The 20,592-nt window shown below is 34.9% G+C and overlaps 1 protein-coding gene across 1 annotated transcript in view; it reads right to left on the bottom strand.

The window, feature by feature from the left end:
* Positions 1-20,592, bottom strand: part of MNAT1 (MNAT1 component of CDK activating kinase) — a 198,640-nt gene extending 178,048 nt beyond the window's left edge. Inside the window, exon 1 of the mRNA XM_032405247.1 lies at positions 20,386-20,592. Within this exon, the coding sequence (XP_032261138.1) occupies positions 20,386-20,474 (89 nt within the window). The 5' untranslated portion in view covers positions 20,475-20,592. The remainder of the gene's footprint in view (positions 1-20,385) is intronic.

Here is a 20,592-nt window from a genome sequence, read left to right as displayed (position 1 = left end):
ACTAAATAGGAAAGCAGATGATATAACACATTCATAAACTGGAATTTAACCAAATGAAAGTTGGAGTCAGTTAGCATTAAGGTCTCTAACTTTACTAAAACACAGTAGAGGAAAGCATACAAAATACTCTATGGTCATGGAAGATTAGACAAATAATTCCACCACTTTGTACCTTAGTTTATTAATCTATAAGATAGGAACATGGACTAGATACTCTCTAAGATCTCTTCCAACATAAACAGTCTATGATTCTAAGAAATTAACATATATGCACATTTTAGAAAAGTATAAGCCATTCCTCTTTATTTATTCACTTAAAATGACACAGGCTATAGCTGTTGCATTCGTAGTAACCAGCAATGCAGCAATAGCCATTTCATTCATAAATTAACAATTAAAGATGAGTGATAAAGATAATAGTAAGAACTTCATTTGAACCTCAGTAAGAAATTTCATTAGCACTAATGAGGACTGTATAAATCAACTCTTTAGATATTATTTTTTTCAACTCCACTAACTTATTAGTTTAACTGAGAAAGAGGCCAATCTGAATTTGCAAAGTTTCGGTGCCAGAAAAGCTTTAAAAGAAAAATCTATTCTCTCATCCATTAAAAGCAAGAAATTGTACTAGATGATTTATAGGTTATTTTGGGCTTTAAAAAGTGTATACATGAGAATAAGCTATCTCTATACAGCAGTTGATAAACCAAACTGCAAACTGGGCTAGAAAAAACATGTTTCATTTTCTTTTTTTATTTTGCTTATATACAATACCAGTGCTCAGTATAAATTTCTAGCCAAATGATAGTCACATTTTTTGGTGAAACATACATAAAACTCATAGAAAAACCACTTAAAGAACACCATAACATAGAACTATTTTACCAGAGAATGTACTAAAACATTCACTTTCTTGATAATCTATTTGAAACCAACTATAATCCATTACAAAGTACTGGAGTAAAGAACTAAAAATTTTCTCATAAAGATGAGACTTACCCAGAAAGTATAGTAATTATATCAAAGAATTCTATAGGATTTTTTCTCCTGAGAATTAAGCATGAGATTTCCAAAAGAAAGAGGAGATTATGGTCTTCAGTTGATGCACTACAAACTTAAAGCCACTGACTCAAACTGAAGCAGCAATTTGCTATGTGAGAAGCAAGAAGATGATTTACATAAAGGGAAAAACTGAAGAAAAATAGAATCAATAAAACACAGGAAAAAAGGAAAATATGAATATCTGATTTGAAAAAAAATGCTACAAAATATAAAGTACCAGAATTAGAATTTATCAACTCACAGATCTAGATGGTTTGATCCCACAATTAGCCACTAGGCCATTTATTTATATATACTAAAAATAGTCAACCCACACAAGTAAAGGTTAAATAACACATTTAAACTAAGCTATTATTTACAAAGCAAGATGTAAGAAAGGAAAAGCAACCCATAAAACCTTTACAGTTATATTCAATAACTGAAGAAACCTAATAACCAGGACAAAAGAGAGTATCATTCTGTAACTATGAGTATGCTTGCCACATAGTAGTACTCAGTATTTTTTTAACGAAAGCAATGAAACTTTAAAAGGAAAATATAACCCTAAAAAGAAATGTACTCCCCACAAAGAAATATAACCTAAATAACATTTCATTGCAACTCTTTGAAATATTTACTAAACATGGACATAAAATAAGCTCTTTGGGGTATGACAGTTTAAGTTCATACCTTAGTGCTAACAATTGAAAAATAAACAACTTGCAAACCTGAAAAAATGATGACCCCAAACTTTAAAGTAGCAAGTACTTTCTTTTCCTCAATTATTAAGGACTCTCAGGTAGATTATAGTTTTCACTCAGAAATCTGTTCAAAGAGTTCCTACATTAAGATTATTCTGAAATGTTTTCCTTAGCTAAAATCCAAAATATATTTTAGTATTGTGATTTGAGAGCCAAGTGAATATCAAATGATTGGTAACCTCAGACGACTATCTAAACTTGCCTATTCCTAGAATCTGGGACATGGATTACCTTCTGTAACAGGGGATCCTTTCCACTCTAACTTAACCCAGTTTATGGGCAAGAAAAGAACTTCTAAGTCAACATGTTCTAAATTAAATAAATAGATCATGACAGAGTCCATGCAGAAAGAAAGAAAGAAAGAACGAACTACATATATTACATACATTTTTCAAAGGAGTCACAGTTCATAAACATCTAGCAAGAAAAAGTATAATAGCCACAAGTTTAGGAAATTCATTTCTTGTACTCAAAATGAGAGAATCTCTGTTTTTTTCTTTGTGCTCTTTTGCAGAATTTGCTAAAACCGTTGCTGAATGAGAACACCTAGACTGCCATCATGAAAACCAATAATGCACCTGGTAAGAACATAAAAGACTGACTCACCTGTGTGGAATCCATTATCCTCTGAAAAAAACCCAAGTCTGGTACCAGAGGAAACAATGTACTTTCTACCAGACAAGAGGAGAATGATTTTTCCTTGTCCTGCTTTCCAGCTGCCCAAAGAATAGATCCCATACTAATTGTAATATGACTCTTTTACAAAAATAAGAGGTGGATAAATTGCTTACAAACAATAGCCATTTCATGTAACTGTATTTCTAAATGTTCTTTCAGACTTATATTACTCATCAAGTCAAATGATTTTAAACTATAACTTGACCCTGTGCATTTGCTTAAAGCACAAACATCAAGGAAAAAAATACTTTATTTCTGTATTCATACAATCATATTGGAGACCTGCTGCTCAATACAAATATGAAATGCAAAAGGTGTTAAGTGTGACTGCAGTAGATTAAAACCAATTTAGCCTTTACAAAATTCTCAGTGTTGCAAAAGTGTATGGGGAAACAGGCACCTTTATATACTGTTGTAGGGAATTAACTGGTACACTTTATTAAAAAAAAATTTAGAAAGCTATCAAAATTTCATATTTCTAAATACTCATCAATAGGAGAAACATCCATACAATGAAATATTAAGTGCTAAAAAGGAGGTAAAGTAGTACCTGCTAATACTCAAGATCTACCACTAATTGAAAAAAGCAAGGTTAAAGTGTACTATGATGCCAGTTGTGCAAATTTCAAATTAATATGACCATATGATTTCATTAAGATATAAATCTGTATTACCTACTTGGAATATACATATTACCTAACCGCACAAAAGTTGTGTGCAACTTTAATTTTTCACATTTCAGTTTCATTTATCTTCTCCCTATCCCAACTGGTTACAATTTTCTATTATTTAAACAAAATCTAATTAGAGGACTTACATCCCCATGAGAGTGTATTCCCCTAACGGAACAAAATATCTACATAAGTAGAAATTGCTCTTTTTAAGTAAACAAAAAAAATCTTTTAAAATCATAGAATGATTATAAAGCCTGTGATCTGAAAGTTATTTAGGGACAGTATGGGCAAGACTTGGGGACGCTAGGATATAAACCATGAACATAAATTGAGAATGACTTCCACATTTCTGACTTGGACCCTCTGGTATACTTGTTGGTGCCACTATACTCCTTATACCCCACCATCCGAATTATGCTCCTCAGATGACTCCAACAATTTATCATAACAATTACTACACTGTATTGTAAGATTTTATTTGTCTACCTTCCATACATAGCTGTAAGACCTCTGGGCAAAGATTACCTCATATTCAACTTAGTATCATCAACTATACTAGGAGTAAGTGCTAAAAGAAAGTTTGAAATAAGAACCAAACTTAGAGCACTGCCTGGAAGAGGGAGATTCCCTAAAACCCAGGGAATGCATGAACAGCTTCTCCTATTTCATATTCTCTGTTCCTAACTTTTTGCTCAATATATTCTAGGATTAAGGATAGAAAGAGAAGCTCTATGACTAATAACCAAATTTTCTAAGATAACTAGGGTGTAAATACTTTACAAGTATGAAATGAAATCAAACTGCAGTTTGTCTCCTATATTTTTCTGACATAATTTAAGAATAACACGAGTGATATTCTAGGAAATAAAACCTTGCCCTAAAACCCCAAACTCATCCAATGATTGAAAAGTGCATTTTTTTAAAAACAACACATATAGAACCAAGGAATAAAAATTACCTAGGAATAAATACAATAAAAGTTGTCTAAAACCTCTACTTTAAAACTATAAAACACTGCTGAGTGAAATTAAAGTCTTATATAAATGAAAAGATACATCAAATTCATTGATTTGAATACTCAATATTGTCAAGACGGCAGTTCTCTCCCAATTTAAAGCAATCCCAATCAATATTCTAGCAGGCATTTTTATCAAAAGTTGACAAACTGATACTAAAATTTATATAGAAATGCAAATGACCTAAAATAACCATGCAATTTTTAAAATAAAAAACAAAGTGGGAGAACTTACACTTCCTAGTTTCAAGACTTACCATGAAGCTGCAGTAATTAAAACAGTTTGGTTGTACTAGCAAAGATAGGTATAAATCAATGGAACAGAACAGAGGGTTCAGAAACAGACCCATAGTTAGTCAACTGTTGACAAAAATGCTAAAGCAATCCAATGAAAAAGGAGAGGCATTTCAACAAATAGTGCTAGATACCCTAGATATCCCTGTAGGAAAAAAAAAAAAGAACACTCTTACCTCACACCATATACAAAAGTTAACTTCAAATGGATCACAGATCTAAATGTAAAATCTAGGGGCGCCTGGGTGGCTCAGTCATTAAGCATCTGCCTTCGGCTCAGGTCATGATCCCAGAGTCCTGGGATCAAACCCTGCTTTGGGCTCCCTGCTCCCGCAGGAAGCCTGCTTCTCCTTCTCCTACTCCCCCTGCTTGTGTTCCATCTCTCGCTGTCTCTCTGTCAAATAAATAAATAAAATCTTTAAATAAATAAATAAATAAATAAAATAAATATAAAATCTAAAACTAGAAAACTTAAAAAGTTAAACATACACCTACCATGCAAGCCAGATATGCCACTCCTAGGTATTTACCCAAGAGAAACAAAAGCACATGTCCATACAAAAACTTTTACGTGAAAGTTCATAGCAGCTCTTTTGTTAATACTAGTAACCTGAAACAAGCCAACTGTCCATTAACTAGTAAATGGATGAACAAACTAGTATACCTATACAAAAATGCTATTCAGTAATAAAGAGGAATGAACCATTGATACACACAATAAAAGAGATGAATCTCAGAATAATGGTGTTAAAGAAGCCAAGCCAAAGAAACAGAAAATAAAACAAACTATATAATTTTATGTAAAATAATAGCAAACGCAAACTACTCTATGATAAGAAAAAGCAAATCAGTTGCTGCTTGGGGATGGGAGTAGAGAGAAGTAAGATTACAAAAAAACATAAGCAAATCTGGGGGATGACAGAAATATTTGTTATCTTAAGTGACCACTTCATGGGTCTATTAATATGTCAAAACTGATTAAATTATACACTTTAAATATGTGCAGTTTAATGAACATCAATTCCACCTCAGGAAAGTTGAAATAAGTAAAACAAATAAAAAGAAAAAAAATTAGTAATGTCTAACAAAATTTTAAATACACATTTTGCTGTTAGAAATTTACCCTATTGTTGTCCTTCACAACAAGCTGTAAAACAGGTAGCATTATTTTTAGCACCATTTTAAAGATTTAGGAATCGAGGGGTCGGTCAAAAAAGCCTTCGCTGCAGGTCACTAGTAAGTGGTAGCACAAGGATTTAACTCAAGTTTCTTTGATTTCAAAGTCGATGCTTTTAACCACTGCACCAAAATGTCTTTCTATAAGCAAAATCTAGAAACCAAAAACCCATAAATGAACACAATAATTGGGAACAGTGCTAGTAAAAAGAATATAGTCAAAAAGCGTAAGTTTATTTCTGGCTCTTCCTTTTGAAAGAAAACAAAACAAAACACCTGGTAGTATTTACATTAAGTAAATAATTGTCTTCTGTGAGGTATTCTATTAATCCATTTGGCCTATATGATTTCAGTAATTTCTAGCTTGTTACATTCTAACTCCTACATATAACATGTTCATTTCTATTCTAATTCCAAATAACATAAACCCAAAATACATAAAGCAAATAGGAGGCACAAAAAATATATTTCCCAAGGGGGAATTACAAGCACTAAACTTATACTAGCTGTAGCAATTTATTATTACTGACACCATTCCTACTTTAAATTGTATGTTTTTGCATTTAGCTGCAACACATTATAGATTGCTTTTTGCAATTAACCTCCATAACGAATTAATTATTAATGAATATGCCAAATACAATTATAAGAAATAAGACATTCATAATCCAAATAATGCAGAGACATCTACTGTAACATATTACAGTTTAGATCTTAGAAATATAAACTACCTTAAAAGTAAGAATTTTTTGTCTTTAAAATTTTGCTTATTAACCTCAACTTTCTAGAGAAACTCACTCCTTTTACTATGATCTGATTAGGCATAGACAAAATATAGATAAAGAATTTTCATCTGCTAACACAATATTTTATTAAATTGTAAGATATCAATTATGTATTCATTTGACTGGCAATATGAGCACTTCTAAAAAATAAAGTAATATGTAGCTCAGCAAATTCCAGCTCCATTAAAACCACACATTATATAAAACTGATTTCTAAGTAGAATCACTCACAAGAATCAGAAGGTAAAAATTAAAATAAATGCTCTGTAAAAATATTATATGCTATTTTTCTGTTGTCAGAAATGTTTTATTTTTTTAGAAATGTTTTTAATAGTATCTTTTCAATAAACTAACACAATACACATTTTAAAATAAAAGCATTTAAAATAAGACTGAAAATAAATACAAATATTGAAAGTTATATTCCTAATGTCAAAGAACATAGAAATAGACGCTTAAAATGTTCCTCATGTATCCTCCAATAGATCTCAAAACTATAACATCTGCCATGTCACACCACAATCCTATAACTTTTTAAAAATTTTTCCCCCATGTTTTCTATTCCAAGTCCACAGATCAGTAACAAGAAATAAGATCAAATGACATGTTTTGGTAACATTACCTAAAACAGTCCTAAAAAATGATGCTCTCTTTAGAAACAACTTAGTTATAGCCTGAAAGTAAACACTGTAGAATTATTTATGAAGAAATTATACTTAATATTGGTAGATTTCAAGGCATTTATATTTTAATGGAATGAATTGTTTGTAAGTAAATCAGAGTTAGTGCTAGATGCAGTTTGCTTCAGTTACCTGAAATTAGAATAGCAAACTCATTAAATATATATAAATCAGTGATGCAGAGGCACTGCACCATATTGATGGAGCCTTCATTAATTTTCAATGATATAGCCACTATCATATTTGTGTTCTAAAGAAAACTGAATGAGGTATACAACCATTTTTCTTCATCTCAAAATTTTGGTTTTTTTATATATTCTAACAGTGAATGAAAGAAAACCTAATACTTCAAAACAGTTCTAACAAAGTCCATAAATATTACATTTTCTTGTCTTTTTGTGGGGAATACACTTATTTGTCTGTACAAGTATATATCCTTGATACAAATCAAAAATGAAATATGCATATAATTAGTTACCCTCTAAATCATTTCATCGTATAAACAATACACTTAGGCTTCCCAATTTGCATGTTTATACCTCAAAAGCCAAATACTATGACATTGTTTATATATTATCAATCAAATAAAATGATATGGCAAAATACAGGATTGGTGGAAAAGTCATTATTGAACATTTAAAGTTTTTTTTAATGCTAGCATCCTGGAAACTAAAATATAAAAAGAAAATTATTCTAAGTGTATCAAAGTGATTTTGATAATATTGTAGTATTTTCATTTTTTAAAAAGGTTTGAGGAGCGCCTGGGTGGCTCAGTCGGTTAAGCATCTGCCTTCAGCTAAGGTGATGATCCCAGGGTTCTGAGATGGAGCCCCACGCCGGGCTCCCTGCTCAGGGGGGAGTCTGCTTCTCCCTCTCCCTCTGCCCCTCTCCTTGCTTGGGTGCTTGCGTGCTCTCTCTCTCTCAAATAAATAACCCTTTAAAAATAAATTAATTAAATAAATAAATAAATGGGTTTGAGTTGCAATCTAGTTGCGTTATATCAATAAGAATTTTATTTAGCAAATATGGTTAAAATTTAATTGAATAATTCTTAACTGGGATTTACATAGAAAGAAAAAAGTAGAGCTGACCATGTGGGCAATGCAACCATTTAACCTTAAATAGGCTTTGGTTTTCCCATCTGTTAAAAAAAAAAGGCGGGGGGGGGGAACAGGTGTAAAATAGAACTAAAAAGATGACTGCTAGACTCCTTCCAATTTTAAATTAACTGAGTTTGCCAACTTCCTATCAATCCTTTTGACAAAACAAATAACACTTTGAGGGATGTACTTTTACACAGGCTTCCATGTTCAGCATGACAGCCAAATTAGACATCACATTCCACCTTCCTAATGGGGCTAATATTTAGATCTTTCCTCTTCAGTGGCTACTTCACAAAAACATTTATGCATTTTTAACCACCTAAACTTTTTTGTTCCCTTGATGCTAATCTTACAAAAATTCATAACTTTAGGATATACCCACAAAAAATATGTACTTCCCCTAAATCAGCAGAATGGTGACAATTAAGTTTCAGGATTTCAGGTTTCTGTTTTTTTTTTTTTTTTTTAAAGATTTTATTTATTTATTTGAGAGAGAGAAAGCACAAGCAGGTGGGGTTGAAGAAGGAGAGAGAATCTCAAGCAGACTCCACGCAGAGCAGAACACAGGGCTCCATCTCACAACCCTGAGATCACAACCTGAGCTAAAACCAGGAGTACCACGCTCAACAGACTGCACCACCCAGCGCCCCTGGTTTCTGTTTCTTTAATAGCACTTTTTCAACAAATAGTTTAACAAATATGGGGCATATTTGTTAAAGCCCACTTTCACACCTTAATTACAAAGAATATTTTTATAACTCTAAACTTCCTTTTCTTCCTTGTAAAGATAGAAAAACTAATTTCCTTTTAATGACTCAAAAGAGCTCAAACACTATAAAACTAATGCAGGCAGTAACCATGTCTGCCACACTCACTGTTGTATACTCACACCTTGTCTTCCAACACTGCTTGAACACAAGACTCTCCTAGATTGATAGTATAAAATAGAAGGTCTCTCCCCCAGAGATCTATGTTGGAGCCCAGAAATTTGTAATTTAATTAGGCACCCAAGATGATTCTTAGGACGAAGCAAGTTTGGGTATCAGGAATCTGGAGATTTTATTGAGTGTACACAAGAGAGACTGCAAACTTATATTTAATAGTAAGCAACAACTAATGAATTACTATTGAGTCTTTTTTCTCTTTGAAAATAGACTTAACACATTTGACGCTTGAATAAAACCATTAAAATCCCAGGTTAAATTTTCTTTCAATTATTCTCATTCTATTTACTATATCAGGGACTAGCTGCTAAGTAAACAAGAAGTAAATTGCCAAAAAGATTGACACTTAACCTAAAAACTGTTGTTACATTTAGAATACTAAAAACAACTCTTTATAGTTGATTACAGATTAAGTTTACTCTTAAATTTTCCTGAATTCTTAAACTTACTTGAACTGTGCCTAATCTAATCCTCACAGTAATCTTGTGAGATATAGGCTACTGGTAAACTCACTGTACAGGTGAGCAATCAAAGGCTTAAAAAATATGACTAATTTTCCCTCAATCACACAGCTAATAAGTAGCAAACCTACGATTCAAACTCAAGCAGACTATCATTACATATTCATTAGACATAACATTTTATGTCCAAAGCAGAAAAAAGGCAATGAGAAAATAAATTAGAGGTGCCTGGGTGGTTCAGTCAGTTGAGCATCTGCCTTCAGCTCAGGTCATGATCCCAGGGTCCTGGAATCAAGCCCTGCATCGGGCTCCTTGCTCAGCAAGGAGCCTCCTTCTCCCTCTCCCTCTGCCTGCCACTCCTCCTGCTTGTGCTCTCTCTCTCTCTGTCAAATAAATAAAATATTTTTTAAAAAAAGAACTTAAAAAAAAAAGAAATCGTCTCTGTTTATACTTGTATTCCTAAAGGAAAGTAATATGCTACTGTTTCAGGTTCTTGCAGAAAAAAATAATTTGTATTTTAACAAATAAGTGTGAACATCTCATAAACAGCTTCATATTACCTGTTTGAATCTTAGAACATGAATTTGGTAATACAACTTCTAGGGAAAGAAATCCTAAAGAATGTCCATTCATGAAGCCAAAGTTCCTACGCAACTTTCTGATACCTACAGGCAAAACCTCACAAAAGTTTTCCTCCAAAACAGGAAAAAAAAAAAAATATATATATATATATATATATATATATATAGAGAGAGAGAGAGAGAGAGAGAGAGAGAGAGAGAAAGCCATACAGCAGATAAAATGAATCTTTAAAAAGGATTGCCAGTAAGAAAAGAATTAGAAAGGAGGAGCAGCATAGAGATAAGATACAAAGAGACACATTACAAATAACATAACTACTATTAGTAACTATAGTTTTAAAGAACTATAACATTAAGTTACACTAGATAAGAGAAGGAACTGAAGTAAGTATATTAGCACACATGGCATCTTAAAGACTAAAGTACACTAATTATCACTTCCAGTCAAAGCCAAAAATATATATCACAGCCATAACATAATCAATCCATAGTGAAGTACTCATATTCTGTAAATAGAATGTTCAGGACTCTCCCCCATATTGGAAAAGAACAATTACAACTAACAAAAATGACTAAATTTTTTGTATCTTATGAGTTTTATTAATGATGTGAAGTCAAAGACCAAAACTACTGACCACAATACTGAAACAAATAATACATTATATGTTAAAAAAAAGAAGAAGATAGCAGGAAGGGAAAAATGAAGGGGGGGAATCGGCGCGGGAGACGAACCATAAGAGACTATGGACTCTGAGAAACAAACTGAGGGTTCTAGAGGGGAGGGGGGTGAGGGGATGGGTTAGCCTGGTGATGGGTATTAAAGAGGGCACGTAGGGGTGCCTGGGTGGCTCAGTCGGTTAAGCATCTGCCTTCGGCTCAGGTCATGATCCCGGGGTCCTGGGATCGAGCCCCACATCGGGCTCCCTGCTCCGCGGGAAGCCTGCTTCTCCCTCTCCCACTCCCCCTGCTTGTGTTCCCTCTCTCGCTGTCTCTCTCTGTCAAATAAATAAATAAAATCTTTAAAAAAAATAAAAAATAAAAAATAAAAAATAAAGAGGGCACGTATTAAATGGAGCACTGGGTGTTATACACAAACAATGAATCATGGAACACTACATCAAAAACCAATGATGTAATCTATGGTGATTAACATAACATAATAAAATAAAATTTAAAAAAAAAACTACTGACCACAATAATCTTATTAACTATTAACTAAATTACCAAATTTTAAGAGATTAAAGGCAGATAAAAATTATCTATTCCAAACAAATGATCAATTCAAAGTTAAATGGCTGGCATAAAACTGGCCGGTTATGTCAAAACACGAACATAGATATTCTTTCTCTTTTCTTTTTTTTTAAGATTTATTTATTTAGGGGAGCCTGGGTGGCTCAGTTGTTAAGCGTCTGCCTTCGGTTCAGGTCATGATCCCAGCACCGGGCTTCTTGCTCCACAGGAAGTCTGCTTCTCCCTCCCCTACCCCACCTGCTTGTGTTCCCTCTCTCGCTGTGTCTCTGTCAAATAAATAAATAAATAAAATCTTTAAAAAGAAAAGATTTGAGAGAGAGTACGCACACAAGTGGGAGGGGCAAAAGGAGAGGGAGAATTTCCAGCTCGATCCCACAACCCTAAGATCATGACCTGAGCTGAAACCAAGAGTTAGACACTTAACAGACTTCACCACCCAGGCGCCCCGAGAACCTAGATTTTCTAACTTGTGATTCGGTGTTCTTTCTGCTACTCAGCAGATTTGGATTATGAAAATATACAGGACACCAACTCATATATGTAGTGAAAGCAAAAAGCATCTCCTTTAGGAAAATGATCTTGAGATGTTCAATGCAATTGCCATTCAGAAGACATGAGACATGAATTTTCTAGGGCTGTTCTGCAACATTATATTCTAATCAACTTGAAAATATTCACTCCATTGAAAAGAAAAAAGGAATTGGGGTGCCTGGGTGGCTCAGTCAGTTAAGTGTCTGCCTTCGGCTCAGGTCATCATCCCAGAGTCCTGGGATCGAGCCCCACATTGGGCTCCCTGCTCAACAGGGAGCCTGCTTCTCCCTCTGCCTCTGCCCGCTGCTCCCCCTGCTTGTGCTCTCTCTCTCTCTCACTAGCTCTCTCTCTGTGTCAGATAAATAAAATCTTAAAAAAGAAAGAAAGAAAAAAGAATGCTTACAAAAGTATTGGGGAAAAAACTAAGGTGGTGAAAAAATTAGAAACTACAAAAGGAAAGAAATGTTAAAATGTTAAAAGCAATTGCCAATTTGAGGTAAGAAAATGAACGTGTACACACAGAACTAAGACTATAGGAAGCAAATGACTCAACAACAGCAAGGCCAGCTTCTCCTTAAAAACATGATGGAGTAACTGATGCCAGACTAGTATTCCCCCCCATAAGCAACCATAAAACAAACAAATGTATGAGACGTGGGTTTAGAGGCATTGGACAACAGACAACACAAACACTATAATCCCTCAGAGATGGGAAACTAACAAAGTGAGCCCTACAGTTGCCTCAGTTTTCTACCTGGCACAATTTCCATGACCATGCCCAGCAAGTAAGAGTTTGAGAAGGGCACAGTGGTTGTGCTAAACTGAAGAGTCAGAGATCAGAATTCAGTGCAGTTGATATGGCTGAAAACTGCAAAGCAGAAGGTCCAGAAGTCTGTATAGGAAACCGCCCATAAGTCCTTGGTCAAAAAACAAGCTACACATGTGCAGGGGAAAACCAATCAAGGCTTAAAGAACAGTGGATGAAAGAGGAATAAAGGATAGTTAAGAGTGGTGGATATATGAGGGGGCCCCTAGGTGGCTCAGTTGGTTAAGCATCCAACTCTTGATTTTGGCTCAGGTCATGATCTCGTGGTCCTGGTATTAAGCCCTGCATCAGGCTCCCTGCTCAGCAGGGAGTCTGCTTATCCCTCTCCCTTTGCCCCTTCCCCAGCTCATTCTCTCTCTCCCTCTCTCAAATAAATAAATAAAATCTTTATTAAAAAAAAAAAGAGTGGTAGACATACTGTGAAGTTCCCACCCGGTCAGAGTAGAGACACCACATTATACCTTAACACTTAACACATCCAGCTGAAATACCAAAAAGGCACCAACTAAGAGCAAGGACCACATCCTAAAATAAGACTTATTCCAGACTCCCCTAACAAAGCTTAAAATCAGGACCCAACAAATTTTGCAAGAAATTAAAAGTTTGGACGTTAAGTTGCACTAAAGTAAGGAAACACACTAGGATCTCTGCAGATCTATCCTAGCAAAGATTAAAACCAAGTTTACAAAGTTCAAGGTGATCAGCCAGTAAAATGAACTATCTACAAAATTAAAACACAAACACACACACAGAAAAATAAAATCCAAGATCTCTAAAATGTAGCAACTACAGGATCCAGTTTACGTTTAAAAAAGTACAAAACATTCAAAAAAGGAAAAAGAAAAACATGATCCATAGTCAAAAAGAACAGTCAACAGAAACCAACCCTGCAATAGCCAAGATGTTCGATCTAGCAAACAGAAACTTTAAAATCAGCTATTATAAATATTTTAAAAGAATTAACACAAAATATGTTCAAAGAATTAAAGGAAAATACATTCAAAGAACTAAAAGAAAAATATGGTCTTAATGAATGCACGAATAGAAAATCTAATAAAAGAAATGAAAATTATAAAAAAGAATAAAATGAAAACCCTAGAGCAAAAAGCATAAAAACAAAAATATACTGAATGAGCTTAACAGAAGATTAGAAATAGCATACGGGTGTCAGTGAACTTGAAGACAGATCAACAGAAAGTAACTAAAGAACAGAGAGAAAAAAGACTGAAGAAAAATAAATCATACCACTGGGACTTAGAGAATATCAAAGAGTCCAATATACATGTAACTGGAGCTCCAAAATAAGAAGAAAGTGTAAATAGTTCAGAATCACTGAAATTTCCCAATAGGATGAAAAATACTGACTTACCAATCTAAGCGCAGCAAACCTCAACTAGGATGAATATAAACAAACAAAAACAAACAAAAAAAAACCACACCTAGAACATACTCAAACTGCCAGAAACAAAAATTAAAGAGAAAAATCTTAAAAACAGCCCCAAAAGGTTTTTATGTAAAGGGAACCAAAGACGTGAGTAACAGCTAGCTTCCCATGACAAACAACGGAGATCAGAAAACAGTACCTTTCAAGTGGTGAAATGCCAAACTGTAATTTCATATTCAGCAAAAATATCCTTCACACAGTAAAGCGAAATAAAAACACTTTCGGATAAACAAAATCTAGGAGAATCATTCACCAACAGACCTACAAGAAATGCTAAGGAAAATTCTTCAGGCAAAAGAAAATCAAGACAACTGTAAAATCAGATCCAAAGGAAAGAAGGACACCAAAGATAGTAAATAAGTAAGTGAATATAAAAGACTACATTTCACCACTTTACACCCACCAGGATGGCTATAATCCAAAAAAGTTAAATAACAGGTGCTGGCAAAAGATGTAGAGAAACTGAACCTTCATACACCGCTAGTGGGAATATAAAATGCTGCAGCCACTTTGGAAAACAGTCTTACAGTTCCTCAAATAGTAAAACTTAGTTATCATATGATCCAAAAATTATACTCGTAAGTACACAACTGAGAGAAACAAAATCATTTGTCCATACAAAAATTTGCACATGAATGTTCATAACAGTATTATTCATAATAGCCAAAAAGTGAAAACAACCCACATGTCCATCAACTAATGAATGGATAAATAAAATGTGATATAGCATACAATGGAATACCACTCAGTAACAAAAAGAAATGAAGTCCTGATTTGCTACAATATGGATGAACCATAAAAATATTATTCTAAGTAAAAGCCAATCACAGAGGGCTCCTGGGTGGCTCAGTTGGTTAAGCGACTACCTTCGGCTCAGGTCCTGATCCCGGGGTTCTGGGATTGAGTCCCGCATCGGGCTCCCCGCTCAGCAGGAAGCCTGCTTCTCCCTCTGCCTCTGCCTGCCGCTCTGCCTACTTGTGCTCTCTCTCTCTGTCAAATAACAATAAAATCTTTAAAAAATAAAATATTAAAAAAAAAAGCCAATCACAGAGGACCATATATTGAATGATCCCATTTATGTGAAATGCCCAAAATAGGCAATCTATAGAGACAGAAAGTAAGATTAGTGGTTGCCTCAGGCTAGGGGAGGGCAATGGGGGAAAGGGAGTGTTTGGAGGGTGCTGGCTAAGTGATGGGGAGTTTCTTTATTAAGTGGCAAAAATGTTCTAAAGTTGATTATGGTAATGGAAGCACATCTCTGAGAATATACTTAAAGCCACAAACTCTACACTTAAAATGGATTAATTTTATGGTATGTGAAAAATTATATCTCAAAAAAATGTTTCTATAAAGACTATTTTTCAGTTGTCTACTTTTCCTTAAAGACAACTGACTGTTTAAAGCAAAAATAACAATACTGAATCATATACAGAAGTAAAAGATACATCATCAGCATAAAAGATGAGATGGGTGAGTAAACAGAACTATATTGTTCACATTTGCGAAGTTATTAAATGGGAAGTTAAAAATGGGGAGTGTCAGATGTTGACTCTAAACAGACTTTGAGAAAGATACACACTGTTATACGTAGAGAAACAACTCAAAAAATATTAAAAATATTAAAATAACAACAAAGAACTATTGCTAATAGGCCAATACTTTAAAATATGCAATTAATCAAAATAAGGCAAGAAAGGAACAAGAACAAAAACCAAAAGGAACAAATGGAAAACAAGTAGACTTAAACCCAATGAGTTCAATAATTACATTAAATATAAAGGGACAAATACACCAATTAAAAGGCAGAAATTTTTGGGCCAGGTAAAAAAGCAAGATGTTAACTATCTCCTAATATAAATTGGTTGAAGGTAAAAGTACGGAAAAAGATATACCATCAAACAGTAAGCATAAGAAAGCTGACATGACTATTTAATTCAGACAAAAACTTCAGGACAAAGAGTACTACAAGAGACAAAAAGAGACATTTTTCACGATGACAAAAGGTGATAGTCATCAGGAAGACACAGCAATCCTAAATATGTATGTACCTAATCATAAAACTTCAAAATACATGAAACGTAACAGAACTAAAAGGAGAAACTGACAGATCCACAATCTAGTTGGAGTAACTGATAAAATGAGTAGACAAATTAAATTTGTAAAATATAGAAGATCTGATGGGGTGGCTGGGTGATAGACATTGGGAAGGGTATGTGCTATGGTGAGCGCTGTGAATTGTGTAAGACTGATGAATCACAGACCTGTACCTCTGAAACAAATAATATATTATATGTTAAAAAAAAGAAGAAGAAGATAGCAGGAAGGGAAAAATGAAGGGGGGAAATCGGAGGGGGAGACAAACCATGAGAGACTATGGACTCTGAGAAACAAACTGAGGGTTCTAGAGGGGAGGGGGGTAGGGGGATGGGTTAGCCTGGTGATGGGTATTAAAGAGGGCACGTACTGAATGGAGCACTGGGTGTTATATGCAAACAATGAATCATGGAACACTACATCAAAAACTAATGATGTAATGTATGGTGATTAACATAACATAATTAAAAAAATATTCAGAAGATCTGAGTAACACTATCAACCAAGTTGACCGAATTGACATTCATAATACACTATACCCAGCAGCTGCAGAACATTCTTTTCAAATGTACATTGACTGCTCACCAACACAGACCATTTGCTGGACCATAAATAAGTTCTCAGAAAATTTCAAAAGACTGAAATTTAATAGAGTATCTTCTCTTACCACAACAGAAAATTAGAAATTAACAACAATATACCGAGAAAGTCCCCTTTTTCAAATTATTTTACCAGAATGAGTGCCTCTTCCTACTTTGCCTGCCCAAAGGAGACACTGTTTCCTAATTTGCATATAGGTACTATATAAGTCCAGAATATCGGTCAGAACAAATAAATGCCACTTATGAATCATTCTTTCCAACAATAAATAAATTGAACCTCAACCTGATAGAGCTTCTAAATATAACTAATAATTTAGAGAAAATACAAAGGAACATATTAAACAATACCACAGAGATGCAATCAGCAAAATTCATAGTAGAAACTCTCAGTAATTCATCAGTAGGTGAGAGAGAAACAGGAACAGAGAAAGGGAAAAGACAGAGCGAGAAAGATCTTAAGTAAATATGGCAAAATACTGACTTTTATATATCAGGACATATTTGCTTTTTCTACTATTTTGTGTCTTATGCATGTTTAAAATGAAAAAAGTAGATTTAGTAAAATCAAATACATGTAAAGTTTCCAGAGACGAGTTTTGCCAAAAATGGCTGGGATTAAAATTATTAAAGACCTGGTTAAATGAGAATTAGACATAACTGACTCCATCTAATTCAGTATGCTTCCAGAATTCTATGAAAGATTTCTATGAAAGGCCTGTTTCTTAAAACAGGTGGTTCTGAAAAAGAAAAAAATCACCCTTTTCTGTAATTAAAACAATTCAAGCTCATCCTTGAATTGAAAAACAAACATGGAATCCAAACTTCTTTCATGTACATGTAATCAATTCATTTGGGTGTTTGCTGGATTGAACTGATACAAAAGGGAATATGCTTCCTCAATTACTAGCAGGTAAGGGAGGAAAGTATTTTCATAATGTTTCACCTCTTCTCCCCTTTTTGCTCCTGCATTTTCTCCCATAAACAGTACACCCTCCTAATTAATCTTTCCATAATCCTATACTTCTTATCTTTTATGAATCACTACTCCTACTCACTCTATCATTAATAGGGTCATTATAATTAAAACTATCATTTTAACATCTTATAGTCTCTTGAATTCATTTAAAGAAAATCATTATTGTGCAAGTCTTTCATAGTAGCCCAAATGACTCCTGTTTTAATTTCATTTCTGCTTAGCACACATACTATCCACAATAATGATAATATGATAGCCAATATATATTAAACAAATACTATGTTTGACAGTAGAGACAGAAACTCTACAAAACACCTCCAAATATTTTACATATATTATTTGATCCTCAAACACTGTAATGTAAGTAGTGCTGCTACCTCTATCGTACAAATAAGAAAAATGAGCACAAGAAGTTAGTAATTTGTCCAAAGCCAAACACTATAGGGACTGTGCAAAGAATTCAAAATCATAAGTTTATTCTCTTAGCCAATACTCTATATTCTTTTATTCATTTTGTTCATATTTCAAATCAAAAAAACTATAAAATGCAGTCTATATCTAACAAGTTAGCAAATAAACCAAAATAAATGAAACACAAGAATAACTGACAACTTTTTTTAAGATTTTATTTTTTTAAGTAATCTCTACATCCAATGTGAGGCTCAAACTCACAACCCCAAGATCAAGAGTCACATGCCCTACCAAGTGAGCCAGCCAGGCCCCCAATATCTTAGGCAATTCTTAACTCTTATGAGAAAACAAAAAGGACTAAGGAGAACAACAAAAGCAATCTCTAATTAAAAATAAATTATTTCATAATTGCCTAATAAAAATGCCATTTATTTTGCTGAAATCACAATCTTCTCCAATTAGCTAATTTCTACTAGGCAGAAATGTCTGGCAGAAAATTACATTTAGTATCCTTCAAAAAAAGCAAATTCACTTTCCTTGAGCACCAACAAACCTGATACAGGAAAATGAAGAGAAATTGAACAAAATCTTTCTAAAAACCTAAGAGTCTTTATATACACTGTTTGTCTCACTTCCCTTTTCCATGCATTCTACTTGATTACTTTCACCTTCTTTCTAATCTTAAACCATTCAATCACAGTTCCACTACATTTCCTTTGCTGGATAAAGCAAAGGAAAATAAAAATAAGAAAAAAGTACCAATTAAGCAAGTTAATAAACCTTATTATAATAACTACAACTGATCACGCAAGTTTTGCTTACCCAAAGACCTAGTCTATCACACTATAGATTATCCATCATTTTTTATTTCTAAGAAACCTCAAAGAAGCTACAGGAATATATGCTCACCATAATATATCACCTTTAATCCCAAAGTGCTTTATGAAACCACCTTTACTGAACTATATGTGACCATAAAAATGTGGTGAGAAGGGGCGCCTGGGTGGCTCAGTCGGTTAAGCCTTTGTCTTAGGCTCAGGTCATGTCCCCGGAGTCTGGGAGTCTGGGAATCGGAGTCCGGAAAGCAAGCTCCACATCGGGCTCCTTGCTCAGCGGGGAGTCTGCTTCCCCGCCCCCCGACCCCCATGCCTCGGCTCCTCACTCCCCTCATCGTGCTGGCGCGCTTTCTCTCTCTCTCTCAAATAAATAAATAAAATCTTTTTTAAAAATGTGGCAAGAAATATGTTGACCAATTCCTGCACTTATTCTTCAAAATACACAAACTCAACCTCCCTCCTTCCTGTCCCTTTCCCAAAAATGAGCGTTCTAGAGTCAGACACGGTGTGTTCCAATTCTAGTAGGGCCCACTTAATAAGGGACCTTGAGCAGTCTCAGCCTCCTTCTCTGTGAAATGGGAATAATACTAGTACTTACTTCATGGGGCTGTTGTGGGAACGAAGTGAGACAATTCATGATAAAGGCTTAGAACAGTGCCTGGCACGTAATGTGCCCTCGTTAAATGCCAGCCATCATTCTATCTCCAAAATTAACTGCCGAGACTTTCTCCCTTTCAGGAATGAGAAATCTAACCAAACTCCATCAAGACAAATTGGTTTACAGACGGGGTTTTCAAATTAGCCTACATAATAAACAGAACTATATACTCACAGTAATTTTGTTTTCATAGCAATTTGGCCCTTGTCAATAAAAACATTTCGCGTGAAATTAAACATTCCAATCCCCCACGCTTTTACCAGCGACATGTCTGGACCCCAGTTGTCACCAGAGTGTGGAAATACATGGGCTATGAAGGGGGGAACCTGACAAACTGCTGGGTACTACCTCTGGGTACCAGCAGTCCAAAGCAGGCCAGCGCGGCTCAGGGGCTAGCGGCTCGAGTCCGTTTACAGAAACAACGCTCCCTTTGCCCATTTTCCTCCCCGGTGTCGAAACTAACGACGCCCTTTTCTCCCCTGAGCCGAGGCCAAGCATCTCCCAGCTCCCGCCTCCCACCCGGCGCGTCTCACCCCCACGGAACCCACTGTCTCCCGACTCACAGAGTGTGTCCGCACACATTCACCATCAGCTTCAAGGAGGGGTTCCGGTATTTCGTGGTCTTACACCGGGGGCAGCCCTGATCGTCCATGGTGCCTTCTTTCCTATGGACTCTCCCCGACGCCTGCTTCAGCTACAGCCAGAACACCCCCAAACCTCCACAGACCCGACGCCAAGCGGGCTCCTGCCAACAGGCACTCGGCGGAGAC

Source organism: Phoca vitulina, unplaced genomic scaffold (assembly GCF_004348235.1).
Source record: "Phoca vitulina isolate PV1807 unplaced genomic scaffold, GSC_HSeal_1.0 scaffold7, whole genome shotgun sequence".
Lineage (NCBI taxonomy): Eukaryota > Metazoa > Chordata > Mammalia > Carnivora > Phocidae > Phoca > Phoca vitulina.
This window is presented reverse-complemented; position numbering and strand designations above follow the sequence as displayed.